The sequence below is a fragment of the Coregonus clupeaformis genome, chromosome 10 (assembly GCF_020615455.1).
Source record: "Coregonus clupeaformis isolate EN_2021a chromosome 10, ASM2061545v1, whole genome shotgun sequence".
Taxonomy (NCBI): Eukaryota; Metazoa; Chordata; class Actinopteri; order Salmoniformes; family Salmonidae; genus Coregonus; species Coregonus clupeaformis.
In genome coordinates, this window is record NC_059201.1 from 52,237,195 (window position 1) to 52,263,480 (window position 26,286).

General features: G+C 45.5%; 1 protein-coding gene across 2 annotated transcripts in view; it reads left to right on the forward strand.

Moving 5' to 3' along the window:
- Positions 1-26,286, forward strand: part of LOC121575525 (plexin-A1) — a 257,731-nt gene that overhangs the window by 123,790 nt on the left and 107,655 nt on the right. For both annotated transcript variants that reach the window (XM_041888680.2, XM_041888681.2), the window contains exons 5-9: positions 8,474-8,574; positions 11,502-11,625; positions 12,147-12,300; positions 13,018-13,117; positions 18,257-18,371. In XM_041888680.2, coding sequence (XP_041744614.1) covers positions 8,474-8,574; positions 11,502-11,625; positions 12,147-12,300; positions 13,018-13,117; positions 18,257-18,371 — 594 coding nt within the window. The remainder of the gene's footprint in view (positions 1-8,473; positions 8,575-11,501; positions 11,626-12,146; positions 12,301-13,017; positions 13,118-18,256; positions 18,372-26,286) is intronic.

The window sequence follows — 26,286 nt, forward strand, 5'->3', positions numbered from 1 at the left end:
TTTGGCTCCGGTCGGTTTGGTGTAAACCTCCTTTTGACAAAGTACTTTCCTTTCTCCGGGGGCAACACGTGTACATCAATGGGTTTGAACCCACAGATACTTGGCCACCAGCCGAACCAATTAGCATAAACAGGCTTGACTTCAAACAGTACAAACAAAGAAAATGTAAAGTTCCTGAGGAAACTTTGCTCGCTTGCTGGCTGTCCTTAACCTGGCTGAATTAGAGGATGTTTGCGTGACATTGCCTCAGTACAAAGCAAGGGAAAGTTCCTTGAGGAAACTTTGTGTGCTTGCTGTTTGCTACATTAAACCTGCTTGAAGAAGAGGATAATTGTGTGTATTCTTGACTGGAATACAATAAGAATGCGTATTACATTGTTTTGTTAAGTAGCTAGGCATTCGGTAAAAGCTGACATTGACAAAGAGGAAACTGGTGTTGGTCCGGCACTAGAGATGTACAGTACTCTGAGCTATTCACTCAGCACACACAAACACTCAAGTCACACCTCTGGACCTAGTGTGATATAAAGTAGATCTGTTATCCTCAGAGATTCAACAGCCTTAGAGGAAATCTAAATGCATGTTCTCAAGTACCATGATATGCAGTCACACTTGGATACATCAGTATAACACACACACACACACACACACACACACACACACACACACACACACAAACAAGATGGATCATTCCAGATCCAAGGTGAAATTCAACGTTTGTGCAGCTCCACGGGATGTTGAGTGACGCCGTCAAAACCAGCCACTAGGGGCAAAAATAAACATAAAAAAATGAGTGCCCCGGGAGGACAGCTCTACGGAGGACAGCTCTACGGAGGACAGCTCTACGGAGGACAGCTCTACGGAGGACAGCTCTACGGAGGACAGCTCTACGGAGGACAGCTCTACGGAGGACAGCTCTACGGAGGACAGCTCTACGGAGGACAGCTCTACGGAGGACAGCTCTACGGAGGACAGCTCTACGGAGGACAGCTCTACGGAGGACAGCTCTACGGAGGACAGCTCTACGGAGGACAGCTCTACGGAGGACAGCTCTACGGAGGACAGCTCTACGGAGGACAGCTCTACGGAGGACAGCTCTACGGAGCAGGAGCTCGCGCCTTAGACCACTCCGCAATCCTTCCGCGCCGATTTAGCAAGCCGAGTCGGAATGAATACCTATATTTTTAACCCTATCCCAAACCTTAATCCTTAACCAGTTGGAATTAAAGCCTAAACTTAACCGTAGAGTTGTTTCTGTGTGCCTAAATTTAACACGTTTGTCCAAGGACGTCGGCACATGAAGTCAGTGGGATATCTTGTTGCATACACACACAACACACTGCGTGGATGAAGTGGTCATTGTAATGTAAATGTTAATAGACTTTGGGGGCGGTGATGCGAGGCGAGTGGGGCAGACAGCAGATGAGCAGAGACGGGGGAGGGGTGTGCCGCTCAAATACAAGAGGTCGTCTAGCTAGCACCTTCCTCCTACACACACACTGACGTGTGTCTGTGCAAGCCCCCCACACACACACACCTAGACCTCAATGAACCTACCGTCTCACCCTGTCTCAAAGACGATTAGCTATGTCTCTGACCCTCTCACAATTATCTTGTCATTTCTCTCTCTCTCCTTTTCTTTCTTTTTCTCTCCCCCTGTGTGTCTCATGCTCATGCTTGCTTGCTCCCTGTCTCTCTCTGTCTCTCTCTCTCTCTCTCTCTCTCTCTCTCTTCTCTTCTCTTCTCTTTATATTTGCTCTCTCAATTCAATTTAAAGGGCTTTATTGGACTGGGAAACAAGTGTTTACATTACCAAAAGAAACAATAGACAAAAGTGAGAAGACACAAAACATCAACAAAAAAACGATTAGAAATTAACAGTAAACATCGCACACAAATGTTTCAAAATGTTAGCCATTTCAAGTGTTATATTATCAGCGATGTACAGTGTTTTAGCAATGTGCAAGTAGTTGTAGTATGAATAGCAGGGGAAGATCTCTCTCTCTCTCCCCTTCCATCTCCTGAGTGTTGGGCAAACATTGGTCTCCATGGCACTGCCCCCAGCAGTTCTCACACTGTACCTGAACCCTGAGCATAATCAAACCACAGTCAACAATGAGCATCTCTCAGCACACACACAGAGGTGGTCTGTCTGTAAGGGCCTCTGTGTGTGTGAGTATGTAACCCAGGACATAACAGTGGCAGCCATGGTCACATTCACTCCAACAATTACCCTTAACCACTGATCTCACCCCAATCCTAACCTTCACCATTAGGCAACCACACTCCAAACTGACCTTAGATCAGCGTACAGCGGCGTTGGGCCACATACATTCCACACCACTGTCTGAGATGTAACACGCTGCTGATTCCTAGTCATTTGGGCTCAGGGGTGGGGAGAGCGGTAGAGAGGCACATGGGCTTCTATCACCACATTCCAAACTGACCTTAGATCAGCATACTGCTGCCAGCCATGTCTTAAGGCTCAGACACACGAATAGCGTTTGCTGGCCCGAGAGTACTTGGCATCTCTGAACGTAATTTGCGAACCGAGAAAAAGGTTGGCAGTCAAACGTCTACAGTGGGTGGTCCCTAAAACACAGCGCGCTGACCGATCGGCAGACGAACGCTAGATCCACATTTGGTGTGATGTGTGCGAGCCTTTAGCACTGGCACAGAATGTGTCTCTCTGACGGACAGCAGCTGTATCTCAACATGCTAGATATGGTGTGGGTGTGTGTGTGATTGAGTTCGCACTTCTGAAAAAGAAATGGAACAAATACAGCTTTAAAACGATCCTTCCTCCTCCTCCTCCTCCTTCCTCTCTCCCCCTCACTCTCTCTTCCTCTGAAGGTGTTAATGGGATATAATCCTCAGGTCATCCTTCCGGGAATAGAGTAGAGCTTTCTCCTCTCCTTTTTCCTCATCTCCCCCTTCTCCATCTCCCCCTCCTTTCCTCGCTCTTGGAAGGAAAGAGTGCTTGAACGATGGCAATCCCCTTTGAATGTGGCACCTGCGGCGGGAGATATAGTCAGGTGGGATCATTTGCCGGCTAGCAATAGGTTTTCATGTGTCTTAATCTGGGAGATCGTGCTCGGCTATCTCTTTCTGTTTTTCTCACTGTGTTTCCCATCTCTCGCCCTCCCTCTCCCCCCCGCTCTCTCTCCCCCCCGCTCTCTCTCCCCCCCGCTCTCTCTCTCCCTCACTCTCTCTCTCTCCCTCGCTCGCTCGCTCTCTCTCTCTCGCTCGCTCCCTCTCTCTCCCTCTTTTTCTCTCACTCTCTTTCTCTCTCACTCTCTTTCTCCCTCCCTCTCTTTCTCCCTCCCTGTCTTTGTATCGGCGGTAATGCTTTACAGATAGCGGCAGATAGGGGTGCTCAAAAGCTCAGCTTGGTCCCGATGCTATCACGTCCCTAATGGAAGTTGGGCTGCCACGAGATAACGCTCCCCTCTTTCTCTAGCTTTTTTAGTTTGGTGTTTTTCGAGGCATGTCGGAACGATGGGGGGATGTGATAACGTTAGGGGAAGAGGGATGGAACAAAGGAATAGGGGAGATAATGTTTTTGTTAAATATGTCGCCTCTCAATCATTCCTTGTTTGTATGGGTGTTTCAGTAACTTTGCTGCTCAATTGTGATTGGATGGAAAGAGGGCGTGGCATGTGATTGGCATGGAGAGAAGCCATTCAGAGCCCAACGTAGGGTAAACAGGTTAAGTAGTTGGCATGTTTTCTCTGCCACCTTTGAACCACATAAAGGTAACACACATAACCATGCCATTGACTTGAATGTACATTTTGTTGTTTTGGATTGTTTGTTTTAGACTTTTGGACATGCTTATTATTTGCCTCCCAAAGCACTTTGTTACAAAAAAGACAATGCAAGTAGAATTGGATTGGATTTAATTCGATTGCTTTGCTAGCGCTCATGCTATCTATTCTCTCCATGTGTAGACATTCCCTAAAACACCTACAAGGCATGGATGATAATCTTGTACCACCATTTGTCCTTTTCTCTCTTTTTCTCTCTTTCTCTCTCTCTTTCTTTCTTTCTTTCTCTCTATCTGATAATGGAAATGCCAGGCGGGGAGAGAGGCGAGGCTTGTTGTGCCTCAGTCTTCAAAAAGTCAATTTACAAAAGTGACAGAGTAATTTACCATGGAGCCGTGTATCTCCTCCAGCGGTTAATTACCAGGGCCCATGGCCTGTCTGGCTGCTTCCATCTCTCTCTATCACACCTGGGTCCAAATTCTATTTGAAATATTTCAGATACTTTTTTGGGGTTTACTTTAGGCTGCCTGGAGTGCCACCTTGGCAGGGTTGGTGGGCTTTGTAATTTATTTTACTTTTCTATTGGTTCCATTATGCCAGTTAAGCTCATCGAGCACAGATAAAGTATTGAAATTATTTGGAATAGTATTTGAACCCAGGTCTGGAGAGGCTGGAGGTAAGGTAGGACTGGACCTGGACCTGGGGCTTGGTTGGACCCAGGGCATGTAGGGAGATGAGTACCGTATATATAAAGATTTTGATTAGACTAGCTTAGAATTGGAAGTGAATGGGCCTCTGTTGATACGATTGGAGATGAGAGGATAGCCATCTTCCTCTTTCTTTTTAATTATCTCTGTCTCTCTTACTACTCTACATAGCCTTGGATAATTTCTACAGAGTGAGCTGAACATGCATAGGCACCCATCGAAACGCTGACAGAAATGCTGACATACTGTCGTCTACTAGGACGAGCATGTAGAGAATGTGTAGTGCAGATCTCACTCGTTCATTCACATCTGAATTACTGACTACTTCCTGCTGACCTCTTGCTAGGTCCCCCTCAAAAAAAGAGGTTTCTAACCTCAAGGGTATTTTCCTTCTTAAATAAAGGTTAAAAAAAAGTATAATACAAATTTGGGGAGGAATGGCATGTTTAAGAAGACACAACGTCTATCTGTCCTCTGTCCATCCTATACCATACATTACAAACACACATTCATTCTCATTCATCTCCATTCATTCCAATTCCCCATTCCTTCCAATTCATACTAGGTAGTACATAGAGTACTAGAGCATGTCAAGGACTCCAACTCTGCAGTATGTGTAGCAACTCGGGCAACTTAAAGAAGCAGTCTCTATAAAAGGGCCAATTGTTGCTAATGGAAGTGCACAGGTTAGGAGGAAGTGGGCCCAAAGCGGTAGTGTAATGTGATTACGCCAGGGCTCTGGACTGGAGAAGGGTGCTCTTGGTCTGAATGGTAGTGGTCTCAGAGTTGGTCATTGGTTGTTGGTCGGAAGTGACAGCATTGTGACCCCTGAAGAGGAAGAAATATGTTAGGAAGGGAGGAATGGAGAGAATAAAGAGAGAGTGGTAGAAAGGGAGGGAGCTAAAAGGGACCCAGAGGTTGAGAAACAAGCAGAGAAGACGAGAGTGAGAGGAAAGAGGGTAGCAATCACAATGGAGGCTATGATAATGGTGGTTTCATTGGCCCATCCATTGGGACGTGTATCCATTGCCTCCTCTCCTTGTCCTACAGATGGATATATACTGAGCGAACACAGGTCAGTTTCAATGGGTATGACCTCTCTCTCTCTCTCTCTACTCCCCCCCAGCACTGTTTGTCTCCCTTCTTATCTCCAATCAGTCAACATATCAAACAGACCCCCAGTAATCGATCCCTCTAAGCCCTTACAATCCAGTCAATAAATACGCTAGCCTGATTTTGATAACCCTGCAGCTGGCTAGCTTAGCAACACAAACCACTGCTGCACTGATTCCCCATAGATCCCCAAAGGAAGACTGTGCGCTGTTGCTGGGCTAAATCGCTAGCATAAAGCGCTAGGCTATACTGACGCTCATGACTCTCTATCATTTCCCCATCTCCTCTAATACATTCCATCCTGTCCGTTTTGATTTCTGCTGCCATTCCCAGGCCGTATCGATTTCTGTAGCCGCGTAGCGCGGTTCGATGCGAGCACAGATTAAAACCGCACGGTTGATGGAGGATGATAGACGCTTATTGAAATGGGGCGCTGCGCTAATGCTAGGTGGAGTCGCGTAGCGTAGGGGGGAGAGACTGACGCTATGATGACAGGTAATAACTGTAGCGCCTTTTAAATCTCATCATAACCTGCTGGGAGTCAGCTGGCTATATGACAGATTAGTTCTGACAGGCAAGCTGAGCTGATTCAGTGCTACCCCCCTCTTTATTCTACCTCCACCCCTATCCTCTAGCCCCTAGTTTTAGTTCTAACCCTGCACTAACACAGCAGATTCAACTCATCTACTATTCATCATTAAGCCTGTGATTGATTGGAAATGGGTATGTTAATGCTGGGCTAAAGCAAAACCCTACACACACTGTCCCTACCCGAGATCCATGATCGAAGAACACTGCCCCAAGCGCCTAGATAATCCACTCCAGGGGAAGAGCCTCAATCTGGGGTAGAAGTCTGTGGTGTCCCCCTCCCTCTGCTTCCTCTGGAGGGTCCCCCATGGGCCACTATTTAAAAAAGGCCCCAACCACCATTTTTTCCACGCTCTCTCCCCCTCGCTCCCTCTCTTTTTTACGGTAAATGAAAGCGTGTATTGAAAGCTTTACGGGGGCCTTTGGGCCATCAGGCGGCCATCACAAAGCCTGTTAGCACTGCGTTTTAACTGAAGGTGATGGCATATACGGATACTGTAAAAACAGATTGGAGAAGAAGGGTGGAAACTTTATAGCAGGAGATCTGTTGTCATCTATAAATAGTTGGGGCCAGTGCCGAGCATGACAAAAGGAAGGAGACTGAAACTGGGATTGAGTTACAGCTTTGGTTTCAATTGTAAATTCGTTTATAAGGTCATTTACGTGATTAATGTAAAAGAGCCTACGGGAATGCTCTTTTATTAAAAGAGGCAGATGCATATACACACACACACATACACACACACACGCATATACACACACACGCATATACACACATGCATATACACACACACGCATATACACACACACGCATATACACACACACGCACTCCTCCCAACTCGTTAAAACAGAGGATGCCACATGCGAGAGGGGTCTTATATCATAGAGCCTATCCGCTGCTAGAAGCCTCTTCCTCTTTGTGCCATTCTTCAGCACCACTTCATTTCTCGCTGCGTCCCGTCCGGGCAGCCGGCCAACTCCTCACTGGATGCTTATGAAAAGGGATCCTAAGATGACCATCCTTCAGGCTAGAATATACAGCAGATATCCTTACCTCTTAGCCTCATGAAGCCTTATTACCATATATTCTCCCTCCTCTTTTCTAGCTTCCGCCCTCTCCTCCTCTCTTGTTGTAAAGTGAGCCTCCACTTGGCTCGCCTCCAGCTGGTCTCTCCCAGCTGGTCTCTGTGTGTATTTGAGAGACTGACAGAGAATGTGTCGCTCACTGCCCAGGTGTGTCTCCATGCCTATGTGTTTCTCTCACTCTGCTCCAATGACGGCCCCTGGGGGAAGGTCTTTAGTGGTCTTACTTACCGTTTTAGAGGGATCCGTTTCCCACCGCATGATTGTAAGGTACCCCACAGTAGAAATATAATACGTACCCACCATATCAGTCACACACACACACACACACATGGGGGGACGATTCCTCTATAGCTAGCCATCTGTCATCAACCTATACTGGAGTAGAGGGTTGACTTACTGACTGATCCTGTGGAGCATGCATCATCAGGCTGTTACCTCTCTAATCGCTGTGAAGTAGTTCCACATACACGCACATATGCGCACAGTCGTACGCACTCACTCACACCCACATACTGTCGCTCACTGTTAGGCAGTCCTGCACACACACGCTTGCTTTCACACTCATTTGCTGTCAGACACATGTGCGCACACACACACACACTCCGTCATACTGTGAGTACATCCGTCTGCTATTGGGTTTCGGAGGTCGCCTGTCAATCAAAGCACAGTTGCCACGGCCACCTGTCAGTCTGCCCAGCGTACATTGCGTGCCCGCTCCCTAAACTGGTATACACATCGCTAGACATGAACTACACACTAGAACACACACGCTGCTTCAACAACCTGTTACAGTGGAAAGAAGAAACACACACACGCTTCCAGCCTCTGGCATTCTTAAATAAAATTAAAAGTCATTTTTGAGTCCTTATGTGTGGATACATATCTGTGTGTGTCATCCTACTAGCATGGTGTGCACTGCATTGCTTTAATCTGATTTGGAATGCTAACAGCATTCTCTCTCGCTCATCCCCCCACTCTCTCTCTCTCTTCTCTCTTCTTCTCTTTTCTGTGTCTCTGTCTCTCTGTCTCTCTGTCTCTCTGTCTCTCTGCTCTCTGTTCTCTGTCTCTGTTCTCTGCTTGCTCTGTTTTTCTTCTCTGTCTCTGTCTGTCTCTGTCTCTGTCTCTGTCTCTGTCTCTCTCTCTGTCTCTGTCTCTCTCTCTGTCTCTGTCTCTGTCTCTGTCTCTCTCTCTGTCTCTCTCTCTGTGTGTAGGTGAGCAGGGTACCAGTGGAGAGCTGTGAGCAGTACACCACCTGTGGCCAGTGCCTGGGCTCCAAAGACCCCCACTGTGGCTGGTGTGTCCTTCACAATGTGTAAGTACATGCTCGAGTTAAGCAAAGTCATAATCTCTTTTTCTTTCAGCTTATGTGAATTAGACAGAGCAAAAACAAATCTCAAGAGATAATTTAGAGACTGTATGTCGGTGCTACTTAAGGCTTCTATGGAATGGGGTGCTCATCTGGGTGAAGTATTATTCTAGAAAAGAAAAGGGGATGGCGTCTCCCAAAAAGAAGATAGCGTTTGTTGGTGCAGTCTTTTTTGGGGAGTTGCCATCACCTTTTTTCTTTTTTTAATCGTTCCATCGCTATCACCTACGGCTGAGACGATGCATTGAGGGCAAGAGATGAGGCAAGTAAGCTACTCTCCTTAGTATCGGGACTCAGGCTCTGTGTTAGCCTTATGCTAGCTCCGTTAGCATGAAAGCTTTTTGCCAGAATACTGTATGTGTTGATAGTCTCTTCCATCGTTTATATGATCTGTAGATAAATTAATCAACCTGTTAGTAGCAGATAACAGTGCAGAGCATGTCAGGTGTCCTTGTTTACACTAGGGCTGTTGCAGTGACCATATTACACCGGCATAGCCACTTAGCTAGCAAATTAGAAAACCAAATGCATAGCTGGAGCCCTGACACATCTTAGATATACTTCACTTATAATTATAAGAAGTGGCTTAGCATGCATCCCCGCAGCCCCCATATATATACATTACATGGCAGCAAAGGGGGGACAAACTCCATATTAATGCCCATGATATTGGAATGAGATGTTCGACGAGCAGGTGTCCACATACTATTGGTCATGTAGTGTATATATATATATATATATATATATATATATATATATTAATATGGAGTTGGTCCCCCCTTTGCTGCTATAACAGCCTCCACTCTTCTGGGAAGGCTTTCCGCTAGATGTTGGAACATTGCTGCGGGGACTTGCTTCCATTCAGCCACAAGAGCATTACTGAGGTCGGGCACTGGTTTTGGGCGATTAGGCCTGGCTCACAGTCGGCATTCCAATTAATCCCAAAGGTGTTAGATAGGGTTGAGGTCAGGGCTCTGTGCAGGCCAGTCAAGTTATTCCACACCGATCTCGACAAACCATTTCTGTATGGACCTCACTTTGTACACGGGAGCATTGTCATGCTCCAACAGGAAAAGGCCTTCCCCAAACTGAAGCCACTGTGCATCCATCTTGGCACTCTACATTCGTTTTGCCACATTTATTCTATTACAGAAACCTTATTGCATACTTTTAATTTATATTATGTGAGCTAAACATTAAAAAAATTATAATGGAAAAATATAACATTTCCTCTTTTTTTTTTTTATGTATAATTTTTTGGGAGATTACTACTGTTACTGTCCCCACTTCAACAACAAAAATACTTAAATACATGCAATTTTGTCCTTAAAACATTTTAGTTGAAATACTGTAGAATTCCATCCATTTCTATGGATGACTGCTTCTACTGGGGAGTGCCAATATGGCCGACCGGCGGCTTCAAAGCCCCTCAATGGCCAATACATAGCATCAGCAATCCAGGGTTTTTATACATTGTGTGTACGTACATTCATGCTTTCGTGCGTGCATTTGTGTTAGGTGAGCATAGTTAGTGTGTGACTTCTCACCAGACACAAATCTATATAAGATACACCTGGTGACACAGTGTGGTGCTCTCTCTCTCCTGCTGGCTAACATGACTTCAGGGTGTGTGTTTATGGGATGTGTGTGCTGGTTTGCGGTGTGTGTGTGTGTGTGTGTGAATGTATACAATTTGGGCTCAGTGAAAGGTGATACACAAGGCCTCACACAATACTGTACCTCCAGTTCTTACTGTTCACTCCCTTCATTAAAACGTCCACCTGCGCAGCGACAACAACAACACGTCATCTGACCGGCAGGTGTGCGTGCGTGTGTGTGTCAGTGCGTGCCTTTGCATGAGCATGCGGTGGGATTCTGTGTGTGTGTGTGTATTTTCATTAGAGGGGATTCTAATTTTAAATGAAGACGCGTACGAGGCCGGCAAGGCGTCGGAAATGCAATCAAGATCAACTCAAGGCGTTGCTGACCTCCAGTCACAAAGCTTTTGACCTTCCCCCTCCTCGCCGAAACGGAGCACTCCGCTCACTCCGCTCATTTCCCGTTCGATAGCGTCCCTCGCTCTATTTTTAGCCCACTGATGTTCAGAATGGCATGTATTTAAGCTCTGTGTTTTTGCCCTGTGGCATTAGCTTATTAGAGTAAAATGTGTCTGGTTCGTCAGCCGTGCGGCGCTCGATGTGGTAAGAGAGCGGTCCTAGCAGCAACGCTAGAGTTATATTAACTGAGACACACACGCTAAAAGCTTATACGCTAGCATGGACACACGCACACACGGACCCACACACACGGGCACACACACACACACTCTCTCCTCATTCTCACTCCTCTCAAGAAGGGGGTTGAGAGAAGGCCCATACCTGTTTAACTCTCCAGGAGTTTTCCTTTAGGGTCTAATGAGTAATGTGGTCCGCAAGTAATATCCCCATGTGTGTATGTGTGCATAGACGTGTGTTTGTATGTGCCTACAAATGTGTGTGTGTGATCCAGTGGGGAGTGGTTGGGAGCCAGTATTCTGTTGAGTGGGAAGGTTGGTAAATCAAAGCTAAGATGAGGCGCTTTGCATTTTTCCCTCCTTTTATTGTTGAGCGCCGAGCCACTGAAAGTGTCAGTTCAGCACATTTTTATTACCGCTGAGACTTGTTTTGTTATGGAGAGGTGGTATGATAGCTGGTGATGCAAATGGAGACATTAGTGCACCGGTTGTCTGGTTTTGCAGATGGCTGATCATATGGAGGATGTTTCTGACGTGTGTGTGTATGGCGTGTCATCGTCAACACTGTTCATGCACCAAATGCATGTGTGTGTGTGTGTATGTGTGTGTATTTCTGACTCTGTCCTCTCCTCTCCTCTAGGTGTTCCCGTAAGGACAGGTGTGAGCGCGCAGATGAGCCCCAGCGGTTTGCCTCTGACCAGCGTCAGTGTGTGGAGCTCAGCATCCAGCCCAAAAACATCTCCGTCACCATGTCCGAAGTGCAGGTGTGTGTGTCTACTTGTCGGACTCTGTTAGTGTACCGCAAAAGTGACAGTGTGTAAATGTTCCAATAAGTCTCTAACTAAGTGCTTGTCTCATTGAAGACCTTAACATGTTCCCCACACTTACCTTGGTCCTCAATGTGTTCCAAGGCTACATTCCAAATATCCACACTAGCCCACCACTTAGCATGCACTTAATGCATGGTACGCTATTGTGGAATATTGGAACAGATCCCATTTAGGTCAGCTGGTCCTCACATTTACATGCTGTGTTGTTGTCCCCATGTTAACCATGTTAATAATACATGTATTGCAGGGCTATGTTCCAATACCTACACTAACACACTAGCACCCACACTTCATTCTAAGCTGTATGCTAGTGCTAAGCTAGGATATTGGAACCGAGCCCATTTAGGTCAGCAGGTCCTCACATTAACCCTTGTCGTTTTGTGCCATATATTACATGTCCACCACTTTAACTGTGTTAATAATGTATTCCCTATATTGCATTGATTTGTCTCCAGCTGGTGCTGGAGACGCGTAACGTCCCCGACCTCTCTGCGGGGGTCAACTGCTCCTTCGAGGGCTACGTGGAGACGGAGGGGCGCATCCAGGGGGGTCGCATCTACTGCCTGTCCCCCTCAGCCCGTGACGTCATCCCCATCACCCGCAACAAAGGTGAGAACGCCGTCTGGACTCCGCCGCCTCAGGTGATGATGTCATGATTTCACAGAATCTGCAAAGGAAAAGGCTGTGGCGCCAATAAGGATGTCACGGGCCCCAAAAAAGACTGTGGCCGCATGTCAGTCAGTGGAGGCTGGTGAAGGGAGTAATGGCTGAGATGGAAGGAATGGAGCAGTGTCAATGTGTTTAATACCGTTCCAGTCATTTCATTCCAGCCATTATTATGCCCTGCCCTTATTGCCTTACAGTCTTCCTCATCTTCTTGATAGTTTCGCCTTGAACAGAATTGCACATTTCATGGCTTTATTTGGATAACTCGACAATACTTTCTGAGTTTTTCTGTCACTACCAGTGTTTGCCCCCTAATTGCTCCCCAAAGCACCAAAGACAATTCAATATTTGTGCTCTCCAAAGAGTGTTCAGAAGTGGGTCCCATTACCTTGCATTATGCATCGTTATCAGTTCTAATGTAATCACGCCACAATGACACCACTGTTGCCTGTTACGCCTCTTCAAAGCCCCGAGATGACGGCGCCGTATATTTAGATTCCCCAGAAATTGACACGTTTAGACTTAATAGTTCCTAAAGCAGATTTCTTATCAGCAATCTAATGGTCCCTGTGTCTCTAGGAGCTATTTCTACCCCACTTACAGGGTCTACAATGCATAACATAAATGGTGTGTTGCTAAGCGACGTGCATGTCTCTGTAGGGGACAAACGCGTGGTGAAGCTCTACCTCAAGTCCAAGGAGACGGGCAAGATGTTCGCCAGCGTGGACTTCATCTTCTACAACTGCAGTGTGCACGCGTCGTAAGTTCTCTCACGTTCTTTGTGCGTCGTGTGTTTAACGTTCCGGTTTTTTCTCTGCTTTCTCCCTTTTCTCCTCCTCTTTTTCTTTCTCTTCTTCCGTTCTGTTTTCCCTCTGGTCCTCTTGTGTTACACTGCCCCTGAGAGGACGCAGTAAGCCTGGGAGCCCGTACACACGCACTCAACCCCACCCCCCTGTGACCTCCATGCACATAGGTGGATCATGTTACCACCACTGAGTGGAAATCGAACCCTCCATATATGACGAGATATCGAGATTCAAGATGGTAAATCTACCCTTATGATCATAACGCACAGTAGCTGATAATAATATCATTATAAGTAATGAATTGCAATTGACAGTCTCTGGTATTGGTTCCCAAACGCGCTCTGTCTAAAAAGTTTCTCATTACCCGGGTAATACATATTCAAAGGTCGATACATATCAAAATCTGCCCAGTGAAGTAAGCGTTGTGTCTTGGTTAGTGTTTAGGTTACTTCAAAAACAACCTCTATTTCCGCAACCCAGTCTTTAACCATGACTCTGGAGGGACCAGCTTAGTAAAGATCTTAACCACAACCAGCCAGGCAGGACCTCTGGGGGAGATTCTCCCCAGGCCAGATACACTTATCCTGGTGTGTTAGGGTGGACTAGACCCCCGCCCCTCGGATTGGGGTATTAGCTGCAGGGCAGCAGATGGCTAGGGGGCCCCATAGGTTCCTCAAAGCCCAAAGTTCCCCGTACGAGTCAGACGAGCCTCCTTGGAGAATAGGACCCCGCTGGTTAGCTCAGTTGGGTGAGGGTGTGGTGTTAACAATGTCAAGCTTGTGGGTTCGATTCCCAGCTAGGGACTCTAAATAAACCTCTTCAATTGTTAATGCTACTGCAATACTGGGGTTTATAGTCGCAATAAACCCACAAATATGATAAAGGACTTGTGTAACGGAGTTGTCTACAATATTAGAGATGATACATGTCTATGCAGATGACAGTGATCAATGCTGATTGCCGAGTAAATCCCATTGCTTGGTAAATCTAATATAGGATTTTGTTTACGGAGTGGTCATTTTTGTAATGATACGGAGTTGACGAGGAAAGATGCTGAGTATATCCCATTTGGCTGGCACTCGTGCCGCCGAACCACTTTGCTATGGACATCTGTGCTCGGCGTCTGATGATGAGATCAGACTGGTAATGTCATTTCCGTAATGACTCAGCACGACTCGCAGAAGATGCTCTCACTATTTCATGACTGCATGATCATTGTTTACTGAGATGAGTTATACTGTAATGGGGAGAGACACACATAGTGCTTTACATATATATATATATATATATATTTATAGGCACTCAGACGCACGTGCACACACACAATTCATGCACAGAACACACACACATAGACCCAACCTCCAAAAAGAGCTTCAAAAGCAGTTGTCATTATTTCAGCCCTGGAATCCTTTCTTGCTTTTCCATCATAGACGTTTACATGCATACTGGAATTACAATCGCTGTCGCTAAGGGATATGCTCGCTCAATGTTGAAAGACATAGATACATACGGATATAGTATCCCATATGGATACAGTATCTACCCCCACCCTTACCCACCATGCACACACCACCCACCCTCCCCCCTTCTTATTTATTCTACTGATTATGTCTTGGTCCCGCACTTTTAAAAAATTCCATACATTTGCATAGCAATATTAATCTAATTAGAAATCCCACTGTTTCAGTTAAGGGTGGAGAAATTGAAATAGAAAACCACCCGCGGCCATGATTACTTCTTAATTCAATATTTCCATTAAAAAAAAAAAATATTCCTCCCATTTGTGATTTATTAGGACTAAGGTGGATAGTCTGGCAATAAAGTAGGGTGTGATGTCTCTATGGGAAAGAATGAAGACCTATAAGCACCTTTTTCCTCTAGTTAATTTTGTTCAGGTACTGACTGGGTCATCTATTGTGTGATTTAGGGTCCTTGCGGTCTAATTCGGTATATAGACTCCGCAGGAAACCGTGTCATACTCTGTCTTCCAGAGATGCATGGAGAGAAAAGGTTTGGAATGGAAATGGAGGTAGACAGAGACAAAAAGAGGTAGAGGTCTTTACTTTTTGAGTGTGTGACAATATGAACTAGACTTTTCCATTTGTCAAGGTGCAAACTACTTTGTACCCACCTGACCGTAACATTGGGGCACATGCACTCATGCACGATATGCAATTGCACTTACATCCCCTTATACAAAGTTTGGTCCAAAGCCAGGTATTCAGTAAATGCTTTAGTGAAGAGAGCAGTGAAGATCGTTTTTAACCTATCAATTAACCTGACGGCTATTTACAACATTAAGCACTATTCATTTGAAATAAAAGGCACCTTTCGAATAAGTAATTTGATCAAGTACATGATGCCAAATACAGTACACTTCAGGCTGATAAAGGTTACAAAAGCCTTTATAAAAGAATCAAAACAAAGCTAGAGAGAAATCACAACCTATTGTGTTTGGGGGGGAGGGGCTAATGCCACTGCAGCGGTAAGGTTGACGTAGCTTGATTAACATTTCAATATGAATGGATTAAATTAGCATTAGCATCATAAGCGTGGCTGCATGGGAGCGTGGCTTCTCCATTGATGGTTGGATGGTCACAGGGTGCAGGGAAACTACAAGGGGTCAATGGATAGAGGCCCACCTCCAGACAGAAGATTAGGGGAGGTTGGGTATCCTCAAATGGCTTTGGGTGGGTATCCCCCAAATTCAAAGGCTTAGGATGGACGCTAGCAGGGGGTAGCGACTAGCGAGTTACTGGGGGTGTGCATTGAGAGGCCTACTTCCAGGCCAATGGAGGAGTGGTCGGGGGTCCCCACATGGGGTCTCAATGGCCTTGGGTGGGTAGAAAGATAGGTACCCCCTTTCCTATTAAGCTATGTAACGGTTATTGAGGTATTGAACTCATTCTTCCTTAGGGAGGTAAAGAAGAGGTAGATAGTAGGGGGTCGTTGCATGCTGCGTTCCTGCTCGTTATACCAAAGTCTTAAGTGTGCAAACAGGACGCTCATTTTCCATAATGAATAAATGAAGGGAAGAAATAAAAGGATCTTTGTCTGGTAGATGCCTAGTCGACATTTAACCAGTTTGGGGAGTTGACCTTCAACCTGTACTTTGTGGAGACCTCGCGCCAGTCCCCGCTTGATGGCAAATCATAATGTGCTAAAATGGTGCCCTCCTTTTGTCAGAAATAGCATGCTTATGTAATATAAAGTGTACTTTGTCCAGGTTAAACAAATGCTGAAAACATAGCAAACCAACCGCTAGGCTAACTAGCCCTTAACTAAGCTTACATTTCAGCCAAGTGGCTAACCTAGCCTAGCTTAGCATAATCAACCCTCCTTCCATTTGTTACTACATTGATGAATCTCCCCCTAGTTTACTGCTGGAAAATGAGGCCTATTATTATTTCCTTACATAAATGTAGTAGTAAACAAAACGCTTGGCTAGCTAGCCTGACCTAGCCTGCTCCCATTTGTTTTTACATTGATGAATCTCCTTGCTACTCTGATGTCGGATTAAGAGGCTTGTGATTTCCATTGCTTATTTTAAATGGACAGGCTCTCTCAGCACAATGCTAAATTGGTCAATTAAAGGCACTTTGGGATTGAATTAAAGCCTTGTCGTCTGATCCTTATGAAGAGGGGGGCCAAAATAATCTGGGTAACGTTTGATGGATTCAGATTGTGTCCGACTTTAAGAGCTTTGCGTTAAAGCCCTGTTACTAATGCCGGCCGTAGAATCGGAAATTCCGTTTTACACAGAGAAGCGTACTTTGGTGCGTGTTGTGAGCGTTCAGGTATTGATTGAGCTACATTTGTGAGTTAGGTCCCCACAGATCATGTCGGATGAGGAGACAGTGGGCGGATTTCAGTCTGGTTTTAGATTTGTTTATCTGCTTTGGATGCATTTTATGTGTTTTTTTACACAATCTAAAACACAATAATTTGTTAGATGATCATTTGAGTTGATGATTGAATTGATGAGTGATGGTATAGGACTGATGGTAGATGCAGATTACCCACTCGCCGTTGGATCCTTACAAGGTACTTCGACCTATGTCCCCGATATCTCCGTCTCTTTCTCATGCGAATGACAGGGATTTGGGCCTTGTCGGGTGTCTAAAGGAAATCCTTTGCGTCCGGCTCGTTAAAGAAATAAGCTTCGTCCAATACGAGGTGAGTAATCGCTGTCCTGATATCCAGAAGCTCATTTTGGTCATAAGAGACGGTGGCAGAAACATTATGTACAAAATAAGCTACAAATAACGCGAAAAAACACACACAATAGAACAATTGGTTAGGAGCCCGTAAAACGGTAGCCATCTCCTCCGGCGCCATTCTTCTAATAACCCCCCCCCCCCCAACACACACGCTCACACAGACCCAGACCCCCCCATCCCCCCCCCTTCGATACCTCTATCCCACGAGACTTCTATACCAAGCCCTTGGCTACACCCCACTCCTCCCTCTTTCTCTCTCCCTAGCTCTCCGTCGTTTTCCATCTCTCCCACGATACCTGGCATCTCTCCCTCTCTCTCAGGGAGATCCACCTGCTTTTGATCTCTTTTCTCTCGCTCTGCTCATCACTCGCCACCTGGGCGCCAAGGCCAAAGTGGGTGCATTTAAATAGCAAGCGCTCTTAGCTGGAGGATGAAAGGGGCTTTGGACAAAAAGCGAGGGAAGGTTTAAAAGCCACGGGTAGAATGAAACACCATGAGATGGATAGAGGTGGTGAATACTGTCAATGGAGAGGGAGAGAAAGAGAATTGAGGTAAAGATAACAAATGGAGTGAGAGAAGGTAAGTTGATAGGGAGAGGCTATAGAACAGTATAGAGAAAGACGGAGACAGGGAAGAGAAAGACTGAATGCGGATAGAGAGAGGGGAGAACAGTGAACAGACATGGATGGACAGTGAGAGTTAAAAAGAGGAAGAGAGTAGAGAGAGGTAAAGCTAGAGAGCATTTAGAATGGCTGGAGAGAGATTAAGAGAGTAAACAGAGAAAGAGAGAGGTTACTTTGATTCTTACGCTGCATGTGCCAAGCCTGTGTTCTGTGTTTCCTAACAATATCCGTCTCCCCGTCCTCACCCCAGGTGCCTATCGTGTGTGAACGGCTCGTTCCCTTGCCACTGGTGTAAGTACCGTCACATGTGCACCCAGAACGCCAACGACTGCTCCTTCCAGGAGGGCCTCGTCAACATGTCCGAGGTGAGTGTCACACTTTCCTATCCCCCTTTCTACACACACTTCTCTGAGTCCGACCTTGTTTTTCTTCCTACATTCTTTAGCTGACTATAGGGGATGGCGTGGCGCAGTGGTCTAAGGCACTGCATCGCAGTGCTAACTGTGCCACTAGAGATCCTGGTTCGAATCCAGGCTCTGTCGCAGCCGGCCGCGACCGGGAGACTCATGGGCGGCGCACAATTGGCCCAGCATCGTCCAGGGTAGGGGAGGTAATGGCCGGCAGGGATGTAGCTCAGTTGATAGAGCATGGCGTTTGCAACGCCAGGGTTGTCGGTTCGATTCCCACGGGGGGCCAGTAAAAAATAAAAAATAAAAATAAAAATATGTATTCACTAACTGTAAGTCGCTCTGGATAAGAGTGTCTGCTAAATGACTAAAATGTAAAATGTAAATGTAATGTGGAACTGAATGCTGAACCTGTTAAAGAAGACTTGCTGAGCTTATGTCTTGCTATTAGGTCTTAGTGACACAAACCTGGTACACAAGCACATACTCAGGTGTGTGTAAGCACACACACACACACACACACACACACACACACACACACACACACACACACTTGTGCATTTTCATCCTTGCTGTTGAGCTCCTTTGTGTCTCCTTTTGTTTATTGTCTCACTGGGAGCTTTTGGCACTGTGACAACACTGCTTGTATACAGAGCGGCAGGCAGTGTTTCTGTTTCCTTTCCATAGGATGGCTGAATGAAGGAATATGTAAATGGGGCCTTGTTCTACATATCAAAATGCTACATTAGCATAAAAGCTAATATCAATCACGCGTCTCCCGTCTTCTCAGCCGCTCGTACAGTGGAATACCAAGTGGGGACAGCTACTGTTTGTCAACTGGTGTGTTGACACACATACACAGTGTGCACATACGCACACACTAAAACACCCCATACACATATCAACAGACATACTCTTGCACAGCATGCTCCATTTTCTTCTTCTCTCCTGCATATCATATACAGTAATATCACACACACCCTCTCTAAACACACGTGCACACACACACCCCCTCTCTCTAAACACATCTCTTGTACGCAGTCTTATCGTAAATGTTTTATGAATGCAAATCCACTGTCCTCCCAAGTGACTGACAGTCATGCTTTACTCTTAAGCATAATCCATCTGATTCAGTCTGAAACAACACACACACACACACACACACACACACACACACACAAGGTCGGCCTTATTTACCGACAATGGTAATTAGTCAACCTCAATCCAATTACACACACACCCCTTGGTTTTATCTCTTCTCCAACCGCAGCCGTTGAGTGTTAGCGCTGTAGCGTTAGTATGGTAGCATTGACATCATGTCTTATCTCTTTTCTCCAACCATAGCGGTGTAATATTAGAGCTGTAGCGTTAGCATGGAAGTGCTAGCCCCGGCTCTGGCTCTCTGGCGAAGCAGCAACATGGACTTGCCTTTACGCCTCGGAGAGTAAATAATGCGGATTAGCGCTCCCATCTGTAAGACATGGGGTGTGCTGGCTAGGCTAGCATGTTATGTTTGTGGTTGAGAGGAACTGAAGAGGAAAGGCCTGTGGGGATGGAGAGAAGGGATGAAGAGAGAGGATAAGGGGGAGGAAGGGAGAGGTCTGTGGAGAGGCGATAGAACCTTTTGAAGTGTTTATTGGTGTGTATTTGTTTTACATTTTTTGAATGTGTTTGGTTTGTATGTTAAGGTGTGTGAGAGGCGATGTTGGCCGTGACGTGGACTGGGAGACCTTGCCTGCCACGGCATCTGCCAAGGAGCCACCGGCCACATGCCCTGAGAGAGAATCCATCATCGTCACTGTGACATGCACGCACACACTTTCTTTCGCATGCGCGCACACACACACACACACTGTCATTTATCATTCGCTCTTAACTGCCATTTCTATTAGTTCCGGTGGCCATGGCACACCAAGTCCGGCGCTCCTCTCCCCCATAGGCTGTACTTGTCCCAGTGTCTTCCCTCTGTTTCTCTCTCTCTCTCTCTCCCACTCTCTGTCTGTTTGTCTCTGCTCTCTTTCTCTCTCTCTCTCTCTGTCCCTCTCTCTCTTTATGTCTCTCTCTCTCTCTCTGTCTCTATCTCTCTCTCTCTCTCTCTCTGTCTCTCTCTCTCTCTGTCTCTCTCTCTCTCTCCGTCTCTCTCTCTCTCTATCTCTCTCTCTCTCTCTCTCTCTCTCTCTCTCTCTCTCTCTCTCTCTCTCTCTCTCTCTCTCTCTCTCTCTCTCTCTCTCTCTCTCTCTCTCTCTGTCACTCTCTCTGTCTCTCTGTCCTTCAGTGTCGTTCTTTCTTCATATACACCTTATGGCTCCCTCCCCATCTGTCAAGGGTCGGCAAGTGTTCTGGGCATAGTACCAGAGTGTGTGTGGTTGTGAGAGAGAAAGAGTGTGTGTGTGTGTGCAAAATATATTCAGTGTGTATGGCCTGCAGGTCAGTGTTTTTCATCATTAATCTAATTCTGGAGGCACCTGATCACTAGTTAGCACAACCACAAAGTTATACAATTTGATTTTAAACTTAACCTTAACCACACTGCTAACCCCAATGCCTAAACCTGACCTTAAATTAAGACCAAAAAGCTCATTTTTTGTTTTCATGAATTCTTATAATATAGCCAATTTTGACTTTACAGCTGGCCTATCTAGGGGGAAATCGCTCAGTTCTGCCTCCAGGACAAGACTCATGACAATAAATGTCAACCTGCGTGTTTAGGAATGAAACCCACATCCTCTCCCTCCTCGCCATTGTCATTCATTCTTTATTTATTCATAAAACATCTCAAAAATAGCTGTGCTGATCTAGGATCAGTCTAGCCTTTTAGATTGTAAGGAAACCACTTAAATGGAGAGGGGGGGACCTGATCCTAGATCAGCATTTGTACTCTGAGACACTTTATGAATACAGACCAAGACCTTTATCAAAGGGAGGCCCTTGTTGGTTGTTATTGGTTGAAAGAAGCCGACTGACTAACAAAATGCTGCTGTATTTGTTTATGCGAATGAGATGAGAGACATTTGAGAGAGTCGGGGGAAATGTAATGAGTGACATTTACAAATCAAATATGCATAAATCAACGTGCCACCGACAGGGCGACAAACAAAGCAGCGCGTTAGACGCGACCAGGCAGAAAATTACAAATAGGAAGAAATACATTTGAAGAGATAGAGAGAGGAAAAGAGAGAGTTACTATAGTAAGTTTCTTCTCTCCTCTTCCATTTCCATTTCTCCCTCCCTCCCTCACTTCTTCTCTCCCTCTCTTTCCGTCACTCTATTTCTCTCTCCCTCCTCTCTCTCCGTCTGCTCTCTACATTCAAGTAACCAACATATTTTTCCGTGCTCTGGAATGTGTCGCTGCCGTGATGAATATTTTAGTCCTCCTCATAAATTCACCACCCTGTTTCTCTCCCCCTCGTCTGATACGCACGGATGGACAGAGGGTTAAATATAGGGCTGTCCCTGACAAAAAAAGTAATATTGGTTGACCGAAACTCGTCTGTTCATTTGGACCAATTTTTTCATATATGGACACACCCTATGTGTTTTAATAAAATCACAAATATGCTTGTCTGATGCTGTTTGATGAAATAAGACACCAATGACTTGAGGGAGCCAGAGATCTAGATAACCAGAAGAGAAAAACCTTAACCTGACCCGACTATCCTCCTCCCGCTCCTGCTGGCTTTCGCAGATTCTCCCGTTACTCACCTGAAGTTGCCGGTAATAGGCTACACGAGGAGTCAGCAACCTTTCTCATGTGGAATGCCAATTTATCTTAAAATGTCTACCGATCTGCGTGTTCCAGTTATGGTTTTCATATGCACATTTTCGTGGAACAGTTTAATTTCATTTATAATAACGTCTTCGTATCTCAAAATCATTGTCATGTGGTTAATCGAAATTATATCCAAATCTTAATGAAAATGATACAAACCTAAAAAGTTACTTCTATTACCATTGCCAACTATGTAAAAATAGCCTACATAAAGCTAACACATAAAAAAACATTGCAGCCTGCAGGTAGCAAATATCCTGATTTAAAAATCAATATCCTATAAATCACATTGGCTACGCATGGACTGTCTGCAACGAACTTGAAACATTGACTATCAACTTGGTCCAGCCTGAAGCTCATGCTAGCAAACTTGCAACATTATATCAAATATTCTCGGCCATCAGTTTCCTGAGCCAGTGAGCTCGGGACAGACATAACTGTAGGCTATTTTGTGCAAGGGATAAGAGCTCATCAGGTAGACTTATGTTATGACGTTTCCACTGGATCAGATCATGTCATTTGTCCCTTTCACGCTGAGTGGTTATCGAATGGGAGAGAGCTGGAAAGATTTTTCAAATACATTGAGGAACTACTGTCATTCTCAATGGATGTAAAAACAGACTTTGTTTGCTTGCTGTTTGAGGTGAAGAAAACATTCCTTTGAGAAGCTCCACAGCTCATTAGTGTCTGTTTGAATGTGTTTGGTTTGTTGTGTGAGAGGCTATGTTGGCAGTGACGTGGACTATCAGATGCCCAAATGGGCACATTTATATGCTTTCATTTGCGCGCGGGCCAGGTAGCCTATAGGCCTACTTCTAAGCGTAATCAGGTGTGCGTCCTTACTCAACATTGACAGGAGCGCTCCAAACAAAAGACAACTACTAAATTGAATTGACAAAACTCTTAAATGGAATGAAATAAACCAAAACTTGTTTCTCACAAGTGTTGCGTAGGTTGTCCGCTCTGAATACAATGTGTCCACTCCGACAATGAGAACTGTAAAAGACTGGAATAATTATATATTGAATGCATTAACAGAAATTACAATAACCCAAAAACTTTTTAGATTAGAAATTATAGGAATTAATGGTAAATGGTGATATGTGTAATGGGGAATTGATAGACACTAACAATCAAGGCAAACAATTCACATAATGAAGTTATGAAATTGGCGGGAGAGAGCGCATTGGAGAGAGACGTGGATTGTGCATTTTAGCCACACTCCCCTTCTTCTTGGACTGTGCCATCCCCGCGGCCTCCGCAATCGATTAGCCTCAGCCTCCGCAATCGATTAGTTCACTGAGATGGCCATGAATCAGACAGGTGTCTCGTGTGCCATTAAAAAAATATATATATATTTGCTACTGCAAAAAAAAAATAAAAAGCTTGGTCGACCAATAGCCTATTGACCAAATAATCAAATATTCGACTAATTGGGGTCAGCCCTAATTAAATGGTGTCAGCACTCCTACACTCCTCTCCTCCTCTCTCTTCGGCTGGTCCCTCTCTTATTGGTGTGATGTATTGTACCACACACTCCCTTACCAGCGTGGAAAATGGAGAACCAAATACTAAGGCTGCATCCCAAATGATACACCATTCCTATAGTGCACTACGGGCCCTGGTCAAAGCCCTTTGGGCCCTGGTCAAAAGTAGTGCACTAAATGGGGAATAGGGTGCCATTGGGGACGTGAACTAGGAAATTAACAATAGTATCCCTTTGGGGTAAGGGAGGGGTTTGATCCTATAGTTGCCAATCCAAATGTAAAGGAAGAGTTATTATAGGGCAGTCGATATACAGTCTTGGTCAAAAGTTTTGAGAATGACACATACTAATTTTCACAAAGTCTCCTGCCTCAGTTTTGATGATGGCAATTTGCATATACTCCAGAATGTCATGAAGAGTGATCAGATGAATTGCAATTAATTGCAAAGTCCCTCTTTGCCATGAAAATGAACTTAATCCCCAAAAACATTTCCACTGCATTTCAGCCCTGCCACAAAAGACCAGCTGCCATCATGTCAGTGATTCTCTCATTAACACAGGTGAGAGTGTTGACGAGGACAAGGCTGGAGATCACTCTGTCATTCTGATTGAGTTAGAATAACAGACTGGAAGCTTTAAAAGGAGGGTGGTGCTTGAAATCATTGTTCTTCCTCTGTTAACCATGGTTACCTGCAAGGAAACACGTGCCGTCATCATTGCTTTGAACAAAAAGGGCTTCACAGGCAAGGATATTGCTGCTAGTAAGATTGCACCTACATCAACCATTTATCGGATCATCAAGAACTTCAAGGAGAGAGGTTCAATTGTTGTGAAGAAGGCGTCAGGGCGATCAAGAAAGTCCAGCAAGCGCCAGGACCGTCTCCTAAAGCGCCAGGACCGTCTCCTAAAGTTGATTCAGCTGTGGGATCGGGGCACCACCAGTGCAGAGCTTGTTCAGGAATGGCAGCAGGCAGGTGCGAGTGCATCTGCACGCACAGTGAGGCGAAGACTTTTGGAGGATGGCCTGGTGTCAAGAAGGACAGCAAAGAAGCTACAGGGATTGGACTGCTGAGGACTGGGGTAAAGTAATTTTCTCTGAATCCCCTTTCCGATTGTTTGGGGCATCCGGAAAACACCTTGTCCGGAGAAGACAAGGTGAGCGCTACCATCAGTCCTGTGTCATGCCAACAGTAAAGCAATCTGAGACCATTCATGTGTGGGGTTGCTTCTCAGCCAAGGGAGTGGGCTCACTCACAATTTTACCTATGAACACAGCCATGAATAAAGAATGGTACCAACACATCCTCCGAGATCAACTTCTCCCAACCATCCAAGAACAATTTGGTGATGACCAATGCCTTTTCCAGCATTGGTCGTCCAGCAGATGGAGCACCTTGCCATAAGGCGAAAGTGATAACTCGGCTCGGGGAACAAAACATCGACATTTTGGGTCCATGGCCAGGAAACTCCCCAGACCTTAATCCCATTGAGAACTTGTGGTCGATCCTCAAGAGGTGGGTGGACAAACAAAATCCCACAAATTCTGACAAATTCCAAGCATTGATTATGCAAGAATGGGCTGCCATCAGTCAGGATGTGGCCCAGAAGTTAATTGACAGCATGCCAGGGCAGATTGCAGAGGTCTTGAAAAAGAAGGGTCAACACTGCAAATATTGACTTTTTGCATAAACTTAATGTAATTGTCAATAAAAGCCTTTGACACTTATGGAATGCTTGTAATTATACTTCAGTATACCATAGTAACATCTGACAAAATATCTCATAACACTGAAGCAGCGAACTTTGTGAAGACCAATACATTCTCAAAACTTTTGACCACGACTGTACATCTAGACTCCATCGAGACTCAGTCCTGCCTCACCAGATCTATAGTGATCTTGTCAAATGTAACAGACACACGCTCGAATGTGCGCGAGCTCACCTGGGTCTTATCTGAGCAAAGCACAACCAAGGCAGGAGAGCCAGGGGGGAATATCCCCTCTCTCTATACCCCCGTCCATCCCCCCCTCCCCCATCCCCATTTGACTTTCTCAACCATCATCTATCCCCCTTCTGTGTCTCTTTCTCTCCTTCTACACTCTCCCTCCAATTCTCATCTCATTATTTTCTCTACTTTTTCCTCTTCTCACACATTTCTCTTATTCTACTTCCCTGTTCATCTCTCTTATTCTTCCCTCCATACACTCACTCTCTCCCTCCCCCCCTCTACCCCTCTCTACCCCATCCCCACCCACCCATCCTTCTCTCTCTATCAGTCCATTCTCTCAAGCCAGACTGGACAGTCTCAGTGTGCATCCCAAATGCCACCCTTTTCCCTATGCAGTACACTAGTTTTGAACCCTATGGGCACTGTAACGGGAATACAGTATGTTGCCATTTGGGACACAGCCTCAGTGGTGCTGTGACTGCTCTCTCGTTTATAATCATTAGAGCTGCTTTTGTTTCAGCCATAATAAAACAATGATTTCCAGATAGGATTTATCTCCTGGCAACTAATTAGACCATGGATCAAAACAGCACCATGGAAAGCAGTGAGCGTAGCATTGCCCCGCCATCCCCTCCTCCCCTCTCCCCATCCCTTCTTCTTACCTCTGAGA